Consider the following 17029-nt stretch of genomic DNA (forward strand, 5'->3'; position numbering starts at 1 on the left):
GGAAGACAAAAGTGCCGGAGAAACTCAGTGGATGCGGCAGCATCTATGGAGCGAAGGAAATAGGCAACGTTTCGGGCCGAAGCCCTCTTCAGAATAATTTACAGGTGGCACTGGCTATGCTGCTGCCTCACAGAGCCACAGGCCTCGGTTCACACCTGATGCTGTCTGTGTGGAGTTTGCATGTCATATCTACCTGGATGGTACAATGTTCTACCTGGATGTTACAGTGTTTAATTCTTTTAATGTTAAGCATTTCCCAAAACACTCCTGCCATACTCGGCATTTTGAATTTATTACAAAGATTCAAATATAATACATCAAACAACTAATGAACAGAGAGCTGGAGTAACTCAGCTGATCAGGCAGCAACTGTGGAGAACATAGATAGATGACATTTCAGGTCAGGGTCCTACTTCAGATCCAATACGTTACCTATCCATGTTCCCCACAGATGCTGCCTGACCCACTGAGTTACTCCAGCACTCTGTAAAACGTCATCTATCCATGTTCTCCAGAAGGATGAAAGGGCATCTTGGATTGGATTCAATTTATTGTCATTGCACTTTTCAGTGCAACTAAATGGTTTAGCCTGCAGTCATAACACAGAATAAATAACAAACACTCAACACAGTTTAAAGTCCCAAAGTCATTGTCTCTTCCCTCCTTGCTCTCCCTCTGCGCTGAGGCAATCCAAGCCACCGATGTTGTGACCCCGCCGGGTGATGGTAAGTAAGTCCCGCGGCTGAATCCGTGCTCCGCAAACGGGCCGGTTCAAACTCCGCGGCCCGGGGTGGTCGAAGCTGCCGAAGCTGCCGCCTTCCAGTCCAGCGGACGCAGCTGTAGTTGCGGGAGCTCCGGAAAAACAGGTCACCACCTGTGACCTGCGAGCTCCCGATGATGTCGTCCACTGGACCGCGGCCGAGCCTCCGAGGCTCCAAAGTCGGGTCGGAAGTTGGGTCGCACCGCAACCACAGCCCCGAAGTCGGCCAGCCTCGCGTTGGTAAGTCCTGGCTCTGCCTCCGCCTCCGCAGCCTCGAGGTCGGTCGCAGTTGGAGGCCGCCAGCTCCGCGATAGGCCTCAGCGCAGACGGACACGGAGACGGGGGATACGGCAAGAAACGTCGCATCCCCCCCGAAGGAAGAGTCAAAAAACATACCACACCCATCCCCCACACATACACAACTAAATAAACCGAAATAAACTGCAACAACGGGACAAAAGAAAACAAAAAACAGAAAAGACAAACGGACTGCAGGCGAGCCGCAGCTGCAAAGCAGCGCCGCCACTTCCGGAAATCTTATACAAACATATAAAATTCTTAAAGGATTGGACAGGCTAGAAGCAGGAAAAATGTTCCCCACGTTGGGGGAGTCCAGAACCAGGGGCCACAGTTTAAGAATAAGGGATAGGCCATTTAGGACTGAAGCAAGGAAAAAATTCTTCACCCAGAGAGATGTGAATCTGTGGAATTCTCAGCCACAGAAAAGCAGTGGAGGGCAATTCACTGGATGTTTTCAAGAGAGTTAGATTTAGCTCTTAGGGCTTAAGGAATCAAGGGATATGGGGGAAAAGCAGGAACGGGGTACTGATTTTAGATGATGATTAGCCATGATCATATTGAATGGCGGTGCTGGCAAGAAGGGCCAAATGGCCTACTCCTGCACCTATTTTCCTTTGTCTCTATGACCCGCTGAGTTACTCCAGCACTCTGTGAAATGTCACCTATCCATGTTCTCTAGCCTGACCTGCTGGGTTACTCCAGCACTTTGTGCCCCTTTCTGTAAACCAGCATCCGCAGTTGCTTATGTCTCACAATTAAACAACTGATTTGCAAAATTCAGGTTTTGGCAGCTTTTTACCTCCAATAGTTCCCTTGGTTGCATTTACTCCACTGAAGGAACAACCCCATTTACAGGCAGCATCTTATAAACAACCCCCTAGTCTGAATATGTGACGTGCACCTTGAGAATGCTGCTCTAACTTTGAACATAGGCACGAGGTATGCAGAGGTATCAGCCATCTTTATGTTTTGCTTGTATGTTCTATAACACAAAGACTTATTGACTTATAAAAACAAAGTGCTTTTACATACGGCAATGAAAAGTCCACTTGGTCCATTGAAGTTGTCGATCCAACCCTATTCAATTGGAAAAGTCAACATTAGTTTTATAATTCATTATTTTACGGTTGTGGATAATTTAACTGTTTTTTATATGCAGAAAGGTTTCCACATTCATTACATCAGTTACAGGAAATTAGATTAAAGTATTTGAAAATATGATGTGTCAACATTATAAACAAGAAAAAAATGTTTTTCCGATTCTACCTTGAAAAGGTTATTAAAAATTAAAAACAAATTGGTTAAGTGGAGAGCGTAATGAGTAAGGATCTCAGATTGTTGAAGGTTGAAGGTGTCAAAGTAACAAAGGAGCAGGACAATTTATAACCGTGACTTTTGAAACATTAAAGTGGTACTCAGACGCAGATAAATATTTATGTACTCCATGCTCCAAGGCCAAGGAAGGAGTACGGGAAAATGTATATTGAAATACTTCATGGCCAGCACTCATGTGGTGATCTGATGGAACTGTTTCTGTGCACTATAAGTCCATGCATTCACATTAGTCAAGTTTGGACAGTACAACAAGATCATTTTTTCATGCTGGTAAATGGTAAATAAAACCTGATTAGTTTAGTTTGGAGAAACAGCACGGAAACAGGTCCTTCGGCCCACCGACTCTGCGGTGACCAGTGATCCCCGCACACTAGCACTATCCTACACACACTAGGGACAATTTACAATTTTACCAAAGCCAATTAACCTGCAAACCTGTACGTCTGTGGAGTGTGCGAAGAAACCGGAGCATCCGGATAAAACTCAGGTACGTCACGGGGAGAACGTACAAACTCCGTACAGACAGCGCCCGTAGTCAGGATCGAACCGGGGTCTCTGGCGCTGTGAGGTAGCGACTCTATCGCTGCGCTGCTGCGCCAGGCCTAGTTTGTATATTAAATTGTTTGAGGAAATTCATTAAAGTTGCTTTCAAGATCTTTCATCTTGCTGAAAGATGCATGCGACAGAGCTTGAACAATAGATTATTAAGTACAATTGTTATCTATTGATCATAACTACGCAAACAAAGTAGAAACCCTGTGCAACCAAGCTACAATAAGATGCATCTCATTCCAGCTCTTGGACAAAATATCAGAATCAATCTATCACCATTCTAGAATAGATTGCAGAGCCACATATGCTCTCTCAGTTAAAGGTTTTATCACCAATTTTCATCAAATACATTTTTCCTTGTTGCAAAAGTCAATGTTTGAGGAAGGACATTCTTGCTATTGAGGGAGTGCAGCATAGGTTTACAAGGTTAATTCCCGGGATGGCGGGACTGTCATGTGCTGAGAGAATGGAGCGGCTGGGCTTGTATACTCTGTAGTTTAGAAGGATGAGAGGGAATTTATTGAAACATATAAAATTATTAAAGGTTTGGACACGCTAGAGGCAGGAAACATGTTCCCGATGTTGGGGGAGTCTAGAACCTGGGGCCACAGTTTAAGAATAAGGGGTAAGCGATTTAGAACGGAGACGAGGAAACACTTTTTCACCCAGAGAGCTGTGAGTCTGTGGAATTCTCTGCCTCAGAGGGCGGTGGAGGCCGGTTCTCTGGATACTTTCAAGAAAGAGCTAGATAGGGTTCTTAAAGATAGCAGAGTATGGGGATATGGGGAGAAGGCAGGAACGGGGTACCGATTGTGGATGATCAGCCATGATCACATTGAATGGCGGTGCTGGCTTGAAGGGTCGAATGGCCTACTTCTGCACCTATAGTCTATTGTCTATTGTTATATTGAAAAAAAAGTTCTGCTCTTCCGTATATTTTACTTTACAGTTTACAGTATTAACAATTGTGATCAGGGAGTTTGTATATTATATAGAGCTGAAGCTTTCAATTTTAAATTAATGCAACGTGATATTGCCCAAAATACCCATATCTATAAAGGGAGCATTTCTAAAGGAAAGACAAAAATGGTCCAATATTTGCACTGATTCCCAAACGTCACCAAGTGCACAATTGCCAGGTGGTTTCTCTCCAGTATTCAGAGGCTCTGTGATCATGCACCTCATTACTGGTACACTGATTGAATAATTATCTCTCTTATATCCAGCAGCACAGGACTCTCTGTGATGTAACAGTGATCACCTAAATGTCACTCATCTAAAAAAAAGGACATTTTCCAAAGGAAATCAAGCGGTGGTTCTAAGTGTGCATCCATTCGCAAATGTTAATTATTACTCAATTATCACGGGCTCAGCTTCTCTGTATGTAACAGCGATGAATGAACTCTCAGCAAACAGATGCACATTTGGATGCATCTGTCCTCTTAGGGCCATCCAGCAGGTGAACCACAAAGGTTAAAAATGTTTAAGAAACAACTGCAGATGCTGGAAAAATCGAAGGTAGACAAAATATTCTGGAGAAACTCAGCAGGTGAGGTGGCGTCTATGGAGAGAAGGAATAGGCGACGTTTTGGGTCTCGACCCGAAACGTCGCATATTCCTTCTCTCCATAGATGCTGCCTCACCCACTCAGTTTCTCCAGCATTTTTTATGTACTTTCAAGGTTAAAAATGTTCTCCGTCTCACAGCAGGAATAACAGCAGGCCCCTGATAAAATACTTTGCATTAAAACAGAACAACTTACTGGGAATGTTTAAGAAAGCACTGCAGATGCTGGAAAAATCGAAGATAGAAGGTTGACTTACTGGGAATGGTTGACTTACTGGGAATGGTTCTTGCCAACTTGCTCCAACGATGGAAGGTCTGATGATGGCAATGTTCAAATCGCCACCCTCTTGTTGAACGACATACTCTGCAAGTGCCTTTGTGTAGGTGTAGGTGTTTGGCCGGTCTCCTATCAGTTTGGGGGTGATATCTTGGATCATACTTTCATCCATCCACCTGCAATCAAAGACATATTAAAAATTAATGAAAGGTTTCATCATTTAAAACAATAGGATTTATAAACATGGCCAGCAAGGATTAATTGATGGTAGACTAAAAATGCTGAAGAAACTCAGCGGGTGAGGCAGCATCTATGGAGAGAAGGAATTTGCGATGTTTCGGGTTGAGACCCTTCTTCAAACTGATGTTGGCGGGGAGGGGGGGAAGAAAGGAAGTAGGTGAAGGCAGTAGGGCTTGTGGGAGAACTGGGAAGGGGGAGGGTAAAGAGGGAGAATGCAAGGGCTATCCAAAATTAGAGAAGACAATGTTCATACCGCTGGGGTGTAAACTACCCAAGCGAAATATGAGGTGCTGTTCCTCCAATTTGCGTTGAGCCTCACTGACAATGGAGGAGGCCCAGGACAGAACGGCCAGATTGGGAATGAGAAGCGGAGTTGGCGCTGAGCAACCGGGTGATCAGGTACGTTAAGGCGAACTGAGCGGAGGTGTTCAGCGAAGCGATCGCCGAACCTGCGCTTGGTCTCGCCGATGTAGAGAAGTTGACACCTGGAACAGCGGATGCAGTAGATGAGGTTGGAGGAGGTGCAAATGAACCTCTGCCGCACCTGGAAAGACTGATTGGGTCCTTGGTTGGAGTCGAGGGGGGAGGAAAAGGGACACAGTTTTTCCTGATCCTAACCATAGAAAAATAATTTGATTTTCTTTATTGTCAGGGGTTATGGCGTGAAGGCAGGAGAATGGGGTTAGGAGGGAGAGATAGATCAGTCATGATTGAATGGCGTAGTATGGGCCGAATGGCCTAATTCTGCTCCTATCACTTATGAACATTAGATTTGATAAATTAAAACCATAATTGAATACAAATCTGTGTTTGGTGGACTGTGTGGGGTGGGAGGACCTGTTGCACCTCCCGTGCAACAGGTGGCGCTGCACAGGACAAAGGGAGATGTTTTTGTATATAGTTTATCCTGTCTTTAGTGTGTGTGGTTGCAGCCATTTTTGAGTTGACTTGCTGCCAGCATTGAGTAAAGCATTAAAGACTGCTGTTGTAATTTGAAGACTCTCAAGTTTAGTGCAGACCTTGAAAACGAACACAAAAAAAATCGCAATTAAGTTTTTTGTTTTTTTTAAGTCATAGACGGTGTCCCGTCAGCCCTGGACTGATGAGACACTGGCCTGGAGCAGTGGACTTAGCGCTTCCTCTCCACGCTGGCTGTAAGCCTGGGCTGCCACTGCTCCGGGCCGGTGTCCCATCAGTCCAGGGTCACCCTGGACATCACCGGCCTCCTCCGGACAGGGATGGGACACTCGGGAGGGAACGGGGACGGTCCAGTAGCAATTCAACAACACTTGCAGCGCTGGAGACCCAGGTTCAATCCTGACTACGGATGAAACGCAGGTCTGTATACATGCAACAGCAGTTGCCGAGAATGTTTATCGCGAGTGACCTATGACCTGGGCATGCGTGGTGGGAATACCAACCTCGCTTATATAGTGTTACAGCATTACAGAGAAACCTATGCAGGTAAAACAAGTGCAATACGGGAGTCCTATTCTTGTTTCTAAAGTTACATATAAAGCAGAAGTTTACTTTATTCTTAAAACAGGATAGTTCAGCATTTTTAAACAAAGTTTTAGCTATGGAATATTATACCAACAGCAATTTGTGGACATGTGAGTCACCTGGTGCAGCGGTAAAAACAAACATGTTTCATGTGATCCCACCATCCCCAGAAGCACAACTTTGAGCACACAATTCCAGAGAATATGATGCTTTCCTTCGAGCAATATATAAATAAGAGCAAAACAAATATAATAGGCCATGCATCCATGTTCAAGCTCACCAAACATGCATCCATGTTCAAGCTCACCAAACAATTTGATGAGATCAAATCCAATCTTCTTTTTCTACTTTAGTTTCCTGTCAGATCCATTTGTGATACCAAATGATCTAATCTACTGATCCCAGGTTTGAATACATTCAGGAATTAAACATTGCCTGATCTGTGGCGTGGAGCATTCTAAATATTCATCCGGACATCATCCAGAATATCAGACCCCTCATCCTGAGACTCTGTTCTAAATTCACCAGCCAAATGAAACACTGTCTCTGTGTCCACCCAGTCAGCCACTTCAGAATCCTACATACTTAACTGAGATCTGAATTCAAATAGAATTTTTAAAAATCAGCCTGTACAAGTTCTTTCAGGTATTTCTTTCTCCTTGAAATCCTACTCGTGTAGCCAAAATAGTGTGGTGCAGTGGAAGATTCAACATTTATCTTAGAAATTAGTTGTAAACTTAGAAAGCAAAACTTAATTAAAAGCACTGAAACGCTTACTGACTTCCTAAGTATTGCTTTTTAAAGCTTTTAATCACTGTAAATAATTATTTCTGCAAAGACCAGCATTTATTGACTGTTTTTAAATGTTGTTGAAAAGACAATAAGTAGTAAGCTGCCCTTTAGATCTGCTGCAGTTACTGTGGTTGGTTACGCAGTTCCAGTGGCAATGAAGGAACAAAGATGATGTATTACTGGTCATGCCCTTGAAACCTTGTGCGACATAGTGGTAGAGATTGTGGATCTGGAAGGCGCTATCAGAGCAGCCTAGGTGTGTAACTGCAGGCCCATTTAGATGGTTCACACTGCATCCACTGTAGACTGGCGATGGAGGAAATGAAGGATCAGGTGTGGATGGGGTACCAAACATGTGGGCTGCTCTGGCCTGGCTGGTGTTGAGCATCTTGTACATTATTGAAGCTACACTCATCTAGACAAGTATGGAGTATTCCCACAGATCCTTGATTTGTGTCTTGTAGATGGTGGAGACACTTTGGGGTGCCAGTGATTGCGTCACTTGCTGCCAGATTCTGACCTGATTTTGTAGCTCCTGGAGAATGATTTGAGAAATCAGACATCATTTAATTCCTTCCTCTATTGTACTCCCTGTGCAATCAGATTGTTCAACATGGTAAACAGATTGAATTTCATCTTTCTTTAAAATGTGACACGGTTTAATCTTGGTTTGTTTTGTATCTAAGGAAACAAAATGTCTTTGATAGAAAACAAAAGGCAAATCCAACACAATATAAATAATTATGCCATAATCCAAGCGAGTTTAGCAAACGTTTGAACAAAACATTAATGGACAATGTGGAGACAAATATTTTTATTCAGTGTATTTTCGGTTTGGAATTAACCATCATAAGGAATAGGAGTAGAATTAGGCCATTTGGTCCATCAGGTCTACTCCACCATTCAATCACGGCTGAACTATCTCTCCCTCCTAACCCCATTTCCTGCCTTCTCTCCATAACCTCTGACACCGTACTAATCAATAATCTATTTATCTCTGCCTTAAAAATATACACTGACTTGGCCTCCACAGCCTTCTGTGGCAAAGAATTCCACAGATTCACCACCTTCTGACTAAAGAAATTTCTCTTATCCTTCCTAAAAGAAGGGTGATGGGAACAGAATCAGCGTCTTCGAAGGGGAATTTGACAAGAGAGTATTATCTCCAGGAAGAAAGGTACGCTGCTCCAACAGCACTGATTTCCTTGGGACAAAATGCCCTCCCATATCTTGGAACAATTCTATTATTCCATTTTTTCCACTTTTAAATTAAGTGAAAAACATACAAACCTGACTGCTGCCCTGCCAGCCTCATTGGTTAAAACAGAATCATTCTCCCTCGCCCCAAATGTTTTTCCGATATTTGAGTCTCCAATTTCCTGTGCTCTGAATTGGAACTTTTTTCGCCTTCCATCATAGTGAGGAATGTGGAGGAGTCACTGTGGTGGATGTTTATGTTAAAAGGCATTTTGTGTGTTCCGTTGCTTTTTATTGGTACAGGTGCACAACCTTTTATCCGAAAGCCTTGGGACCAGACACTTTTCGTAATTCAGAATTTGTCGGTCTTCGGAATGGAATTTTTTTAGCGTAGATTTTAATGGCTGGCTCAGTGGTAGAGTGCTCGGCTCATATCCGCAAGGTCGCGAGTTTGCGCCTTGATCCCGGCAGTAAACTCGGTCGCGAGTTTGAGTCTTCAATGTAGTTTTTTCTTGCAGAATAAATGTTTGTATGAAATGCAGTGTAGGAGAGGTGTACTGACTGTGTGGGCAGAACTTTGGAAGTGATTGCGCACCAGTCTAAAACGCCGCTGTGTCTCCCTGTCCCTGGGATAGCAGGGGGCGATCAAACAGCACAATACCCCCCTCCAACTCCAGAGGAATCCGCTCCCCAATGGGCCGCTACGGCGACAAGTGGCAGTTTGCCCACAGCCCGAGCTGCGCCCCCTCATCCGTCACCCCAAGAACAAGACGTACCTTGCACACCGTCAGCTTCTGCCCCTACGTGTTCCTCTGGAGTTGGAGCGGGGCTGGGCTGGAGTTGCTGCTGGCTGTGCGTCTCTGGGATCTCCGTGCTTGCAGTGGGCCTGGGGGTCGGTGTCCCGTTGGTCCTGACGTCTCCGGCCACCCCCGTGGACTGGGAACTGCCCTTGCCCCCTCCCTCTGCAACTGCAAACAACCCCACTCTCCTGCAAGGGTGGTACAGTTCCCGGAGGATGGCAGGTGGCCGGAGACGTCAGGACCAACAGGAACCCGCTCCCCGATGGGCCCCTACGATGCCCCGAGCTGCGCCCCGTCATCCGCAACCCAGGTTCCTTTGTAGTTGGAGCGGGGCTGGGCTGCTGTTGGCTGAGGGTCTCTGGGATCTCCGTGCTTGCAGTGGGCCTGGGGGTCGGTGTCCCGATGAGGGGGCGCAGCTCGGGGAACGGCTTCTGGTGGTCCTGACGTCTCCGGCCAGTTTGCAGTTTTCCTCTGGAGTTGGAACGGGGCTGGGCTGCTGCTGGCTGTGGGTCTCTGGGATCTCCGTGCTTGCAGTGGGCCTGGGGGTCGTTGTCCCGTTGGTCCTGACGTCTCCGGTGACAGTGCAAAGCCCCCGCGCCGGTGCAATGGGCGGGGAGCTGGAGAGGGGAGGGAAGGGGTCACACACATGGCCGGGAAGCAGAGGGGTGTAGGTGGGGTGAAACTGAAGCGAGCGACAATCTGCTGCTGGCTGCCCCGCTGAGTTAAAAAGTTCCCACGCAAGACTCACGAAACACTGTGTATCGTGAGTCTACCGTGGGAACTTTTTAACTCAGCGGGCAAGCAGCAGCATATTGTCAATTATTAACCCTCCCGCGCAATATACCCTCACCTTCTCTTTTATGAAAGGGGATTTAGTTCCCCTTTCTTCGAGGACCGACCGGAGGTTCCGCTGTCACCTCTGCGGGCCGCCCTCGGTGAACGTTTTCAAGGACCTTTCTTCAAGGACCGAAAAAATGGCCGCTATTCGGAGGTTTTCGTTATTTGGATCTTCGGATAAAAGGTTGTGCACCTGTATGACTGACTTGGCAAATGAAATTCCTCGTATGTTGCAAAACATACTTGGCTAATAAAGTATTATTGTGATAGTGATTGTAATTGTGATTTAATTTTATTTACCGTACTTGTTCACCAACCATAGATGACATGAATCAGCACAGTGCAAATTTCTCTGTGTCTGCATCAATTTCTTTGTGGGAATGGTGAAAACAAATACGTTAAAATCAAGTTCAAGTTCAAGTGAGTTTATTGTCATGTGTCCCTGTATAGGACAATGAAATTCTTGCTTTATTCAATTATGAAATTCAAATCTTTATATTCTCAAAGCTATCCCCAACGATTTGCAATTTAAACCGAGTTAGTGACACTCAAGGATCCAGTGTAGCTTCAGTGCAACAGCATGTTTCAGCTAGAGGTGGCTAATGAATCCAGCAGGTAGAATGAGGTGAGCAAGATGACTCCATGAGGCAAGTCCCTTTCATTAGTACACAAAAAAGCTGGAGAAACTCAGCGGGTGCAGCAGCATCTATGGAGCGAAGGAAATAGGCAACGTTTCGGCCCGAAACGTTGCCTATTTCCTTTGCTCCATAGATGCTGCTGCACCCGCTGAGTTTCTCCAGCTTTTATGTGTACCTTCGATTTTCCAGCATCTGCAGTTCCTTCTTACTCCCTTTCATTAGTGCTGGTCAGTGGGATAAGCCTGCTTTCAAGTGGTCAGCCAAACATTGGGAACTTGGCCACGATACTGCCAGCAAGTGAGGATGGAAAATATCGCCAAATAAAGAAGCACTTATTCCAGAACGGCACGGTGGCGCAGTGGTAGAGTTGCTGCCTCACAGCACCAGAGATCTGGGTTCTATCCCGACTACAGGTGCCGTCTGTACGGAGTTTGTACATTCTCCGTGACCTACGTGGGTTTTCTCCGGGATCTCCGGTTTCTGCCCACACTCCAAAGATGTACAGGTTTGCAAGTTAATTGTCCCTTGTGTGTGTAGGATAGTGTTAGTGTGAGGGGGTAGCTGGTCGGCGTGGATTCGGTGGGCCGAAGGGCCTGTTTCCACGTTGTATCTCTGACCTAAACTAAGCCTGTAGAGGAGGGCTTGTATCCTTGGCCTGAGAAACTTGCAGTCACAGCGTAGGTTTGCTGCATGTTCAAGAGAACCGTGACTGGAGGCAGAAATTAAATGCACATTTCTTAATAATTTGAAATATTCCGTTAATTAAACCACTGTGTTCACAGCATGAACATATACTGCTACTGCAGAAGTGCTGCATGTTTAACACTGGCATGCCACACCCTATTGCTGTTTGTTATTGCTCAAAAAGATGCCTGCCAGCATTAGACATCTCCTTTGCAAGTGGTCGCTGATGAGCAGAGCAATTTGAAAAACACGCAGTGTCCTCCAAGGGACTGCTAGTAAGTGGGTTGATTGAAGAAGCTGAAGGTTAAGAAAATATCAGAGCCAAGTGTTTAAAATCTGGAGGGATTCAGACAGAGTAGCAGAGAGAATCATTTTCCAATTAGCTGCAAAGGCAATAAACACCAGAGAGAACAGATTTCAGACAAAAACCAGGGGACGAGGGAAAATGCCCTTCAGCAATAAGCAATGAAGGCTTGCAAGCCAATAGGATGCTGGGGAAGAATTGAATATAGTGGCCAAAAGGCAATTGAGTAAATAGAATCATTGAATAATACAGCATGGAAACAGGTCCTTTGGCCCAACCCGGCAAGGTCAACCAAGGCACTGCTTTGTCACAAGTCTTATTTGCTGCAATTTGGCCCATATCCCTCTAAACCATTCCTATACCGAAATGCTGCTATGGTATCTGCCTGAACTATCTCCCCTGGCAGCTGTTCCACATATCCACTAGCTCTGAATGAAAAAGTTGCTCCTCATGTTCCTCTTATATCATAAAACAATTTCCTCTGGTTTGTGATTCCCCGACCTGGCATAAAATACTCTGTGCATTCACCTTTTATCAAATCCCCTCATATTTTATACACCTTAGTTGTACACAAATAGTTGTAAGAAAAAAATTGTAGAGATATAGGAAAAGTCATAGGGTCATAGAGTGATACAGTGTGGAAACAGGCCATTCGGCCCAACTTGCCCACATCGGCCAACATGCCCCAGCTACACTAGTCCCACTTGCCCGTGTTTGGTCCATATCCCTCCAAACCTGTCCTATCCATGTACCTGTCTGTTTCACAAACGTAGGGATAGCCCCTGCCTCAACTACCTCCTCTGGCAGCTTGTTCCATACACCCACCACCCTTTGTACGACAAAGTTACCCCTCAGATTCCTATTAAATCTTTTCACCTTCACCTTAAACCTATGTCCTCTATTCCTCGATTCTCTTACACTGGGCAAGAGACTGTGTGCATCTACCCGATCTATTCCTCTCATGATTTTGTACACCTCTGATCTTCCTGCGCTCCAAGGAATAGAGACCCCGTCTACTCAACCTCTCTCTACAGCTCACACCCTCTAGTACAGGCAACATCCTCGTAAATCTTTTCTGAACCCATTCTACCCAATCTATTCTCAGCCTACTCAACCTCTCCCTATAGCACGGCAACACCCTTCTCTGTACCCTTTCCAGATAAAAAGGAATCAGATTTACAGATTACTCAACAGGACAGGTGAAAATTTCATGGCAAATGGGCCAGTTTTGAGCATCTTTATTCTGTAATCCCTTGGCAACAATAGGTTCAGGGACTCATACATTGTAGATCCCACACGACTTGTTATTCTCCCTACATCTGCAATTTAGAACAGTTTGCCTCATTCCCAGGAGCGCCTAGTGACTGTGTTTACTCTTGTGACAAATGTAGGCCATTTGGAATGTGAAGTTATTGCCAGATTCATGCATCATGAGCAGCTTGCCGACGTTGTACAAATTCTAATCAATGCCATGCTTGCACATTTTTTTCTAATTTAAAAAACACTTTTTTTTTTAATGTAGCTGCCTGGGAATGGTTGGATCTTAGGCCAAGGAGACAGGACCATTTGTAATTTCTTTCCGAACTAGTCATTTGGTATCACTTGCCTTTCCCCTTAGCCAAAATAAACACAAGTGGAATGAATCTTCAATGCCATGGAATCGTAGCATATCTGAAAATGATTGCCTTGGCCATGAAAGGGACTTGGAGCGCAGCAAGTAGTGTATTTACACGCTTGTGGAAAAAGGGGGTCAGAATTATTAGGACCGTGCCAAACAAAAACCATGGCAAACTTGGTTTCATTTTTCTTCATCTATTGCTGCACTAGGAAGCAAAGTAGATTGTGAAAACAATACAAGAAAACCCATTGAAAATTGAATAGGAAATATATTTTGTTAACAATGACATTGTTGCACAAGATGTTGGCACATAAATGCTATGTACAGAACTCGAGAATACATCCTGCATACACTATCTAAACACCACCATGCAAATTATTTCCAGTTAAACGTAGTCACCAAGATGCTACACGTTTCACCACGTGTGGTGCTTCTTGGAATATGATTCACCCTTTGTGAACAGTTGAGGACATGACACAGTTTGAATCTAATCTACTTCAGCAATGTGCAGAGTTACCTACCCCTCGATAAATGCAGCAGCTTTAACGGAAATGAGGAATGGTCTGTACACATGCCTTGCATCCTCGCACTGGTTAAACATAACAGAAAGAGTACACTTTCCACTTTGTGTAGGAAGGAACTGTAGATAGACACAAAATGCTGGAGTAACTCAGCAGGACAGGCAGCATCACTGGATAGAAGGAATAGACACTAGGTGCAGGAGTAGGCCATTCGGCCATTTGAGCCAGCACTGCGCCATTCACGGTGATCATGGCTGATCATCCACATTCAGTACCCCGTTCCTGCCTTCTCACCATATCCCCTGACTCCGCTATCTTTAAGAGCTCTATCTAACTCTCTCTTGAAAGCATCCAGAGAATTGGCCTCCACTGCCTTCTGTGGCAGAGAATTCCACAGATTCATAACTCTCTGGGTGAAAATGTTTTTCCTCATCTCCGTTCCAAATTGCTTATCCCTTATTTTTAATCTGTGGCCCCCGGTTCTGGACTCGGGAACATGTTTCCTGCCTCTAGCGTGTCCAAACCCTTAATAATATTATATGTCTCAATATGATCCCCTCTCATCCCTCTAAATTCCAGAGTATACAAGCCCAGACGCTCCATTCTATCCACAAATGACAGTCCCACCATCCCGGGAATTAACCTTGTGAGCCAACACTGCACTCCCTCAATAGCAAGAATGTCCTTCCTCAAATTTGGAGACCAAAACTGCACACAATACTCCAGGTGTGGTCTCACTAGGGCCCTGTACAACTGCAGAAGGACATATTTGCTCCTATACGCAACTCCTCTTGTTATGAAGGCCAACATGCCATTAGCTTTCTTAACTGCCTGCTGTACCTGCATGCTTACTTTCAGTGAGTGATGAACAAGGACCCCCAGATCCCGTTGTACTTCCCATTTTCCCAATTTGACACCATTCAGATAATAATCTGCCTTCCTGTTTTTGCCACCAAAGTGGATAACCTCACATTTATCCACATTAAACTGCATCTGCCATGCATCCGCCCACTCACCCAACCTGTCCAGTCACCCTGCATCTTCATAGCATTCTTCTCACAGTTCACACTGCCACCCAGCTTTGTGTCATCTGCAAATTTGCTAATGTTACTTTGAATCCCTTCATCTTAATCGTTGATGTGTATTGTAAATAGCTGCAGTCCCAGCACCGAGCCTTGCGGTACCCCACTAATTACTGCCTGCCATTCTGAAAGGGACCCGTTAATCCCTACTCTTTGTTTCCTGTCTGCCAACCAATTTTCTATCCATGTCAGTACCCTACCCCCAATACCATGTGCTCTAATTTAGCCCACTAATCTCCTATGTGGGACCTTATCAAATGCTTTCTGAAAGTCCAGGTACACTACATCCACTGGCTCTCCCTTGTCCATTTTCAATTCAATTCAACCTTATTGTCATTGCACAGATACAAGTATAGGTACAACGAAATGCAGTTTAGCGTCTGGTCATAGTCATAGTGCAAGATAGTAGAAGTAGAAAATAAAAAATACAGAATAAGCATACAATAGAGTAAAAGAGTACTGGTTAACAATGTGTGGAATGTGGATGGATTAGAAAAAAAACTGGTACATAGGCAAATACTGTATACAAATGTGAGAGACTAAAGATATCTAGCGACGGGACTCCGAGTTCAGCAGTGTAATAGTGTTATTGAAAAAGCTGTTCCTCATCCTGCTTGAGCGAGACCTGAGGCTCCTGTACCGCCTCCCTGGTCTCTTTACCAGTGACATCCTCAAAAAATTCCAGACGATTAGTCAAACATGATTTCCCCTTCGTAAATGGGTGAAGTTTAGTGTCGAGACCCTTGTTCAGATTGAACTGCAGATGCAGGTTTATACCTAAGAAAGAAACAAAGCACGAGAGTAACTCAGCGAGTCAGGCAGCATCTCTGGAGAAAAAGGATGTGTAACGTGTCAGGTCTGGAGAAGGGTTCCAACCCAAAACCTCACCCATCCTTTTTCTCCAGAGATGCTGCCTGACCCGCTGAGTTACTCCAGCACTCTGTGAAACGTCACCTATCCATGTTCTCCACAGATGCTGCCTGACCCACTGAGTTACTCCAGCACTCTGTGAAACGTCACCTATCCATGTTCTTCACAGATGCTGCCTGACCCACTGAGTTACTCCAGCACTCTGTGTCACCCACTGCACTAACCTGTGGTAGCAGGTGTGAACTGCAAATGATGCTCAGTTTATACAGAGACCCGGGAGGTTTAAATGGAGAACCTTAACTTTTATCTACATTGGAGTAAGCTAGCTCATGCATGAAAGATGAGAACAATTCTGGTCTGTATAAAAGGAAACTTTCCACAACATTGGCAAAGAAACTCCCTGACACAGTGACACAGAAACTCCTTGACATGGTGAAGTGTTGGCCCATCAATGGCACAATCTTCCGCTTTGGCAAGAACACGTTGTCCTCGGCAACGTGACGGTGGGTTTGGGACGGGTGGTGGGGCGGGGGGAGGGGAGGGGGGGGGAGGAAAGAGCTGAGGGGAGTGGGAAGGGGGTGAAGAAAACAACTACTATGTTAGCCAGTTGTCAAATATGACACGTAGAAACAATTAAATGAAACAGTTAAAGTATTTTATACAATAAAAGCTTCATGATCTGGCAGTGCGCATGGACGGCAGAGAAGGCAAGAGGGAGGTGCCGGGACAACACTGAGATCGTAGCCGGGATGACAGAGGTTTTAGTGCCGAGCGTCTGGTCAGATGGACAGAGCGAGAGCGCCCAGGGAATGGACAAACTGGCAGAGGTTGAACACCAATAGAGAGTTCAGGATGACAGTGGGATGTGCTAATGGAGTGGTGAAAACATTCAATACACTGGGTTACCCAAGCTATTTGTTTAACTGGCACCCATCATCCAGCAGATGCATCATAACTAAAGATAGACAAAATGCTGGAGAAACTCAGTGGGACAGGCAGCATCTCTGGAGAGAAGGAATGGGTGACATCTCAACCTGAAACATCACCCATTCCTTCTCTCCAGAGATGCTGTCTGTCCCCGCTGAGTTACTTCAGCATTTTGTGTCCATCTTCGGTTTAAACCAGCATCTGCAGTTTCTTCCTACACATCATA

General features: G+C 45.1%; 1 protein-coding gene across 2 annotated transcripts in view; it reads right to left on the minus strand.

Moving 5' to 3' along the window:
• LOC116983651 (fatty acyl-CoA reductase 1-like) overlaps positions 1–17029 on the minus strand; it is a 110086-nt gene that overhangs the window by 27060 nt on the left and 65997 nt on the right. For both annotated transcript variants that reach the window (XM_033037401.1, XM_033037402.1), the window contains exons 5-6: positions 4789–4966; positions 2093–2137 (exon numbers count right to left, since the gene is read on the minus strand). In XM_033037401.1, coding sequence (XP_032893292.1) covers positions 2093–2137; positions 4789–4966 — 223 coding nt within the window. The remainder of the gene's footprint in view (positions 1–2092; positions 2138–4788; positions 4967–17029) is intronic.

This window comes from Amblyraja radiata, chromosome 19, assembly GCF_010909765.2.
Source record: "Amblyraja radiata isolate CabotCenter1 chromosome 19, sAmbRad1.1.pri, whole genome shotgun sequence".
Classification (NCBI taxonomy): domain Eukaryota; kingdom Metazoa; phylum Chordata; class Chondrichthyes; order Rajiformes; family Rajidae; genus Amblyraja; species Amblyraja radiata.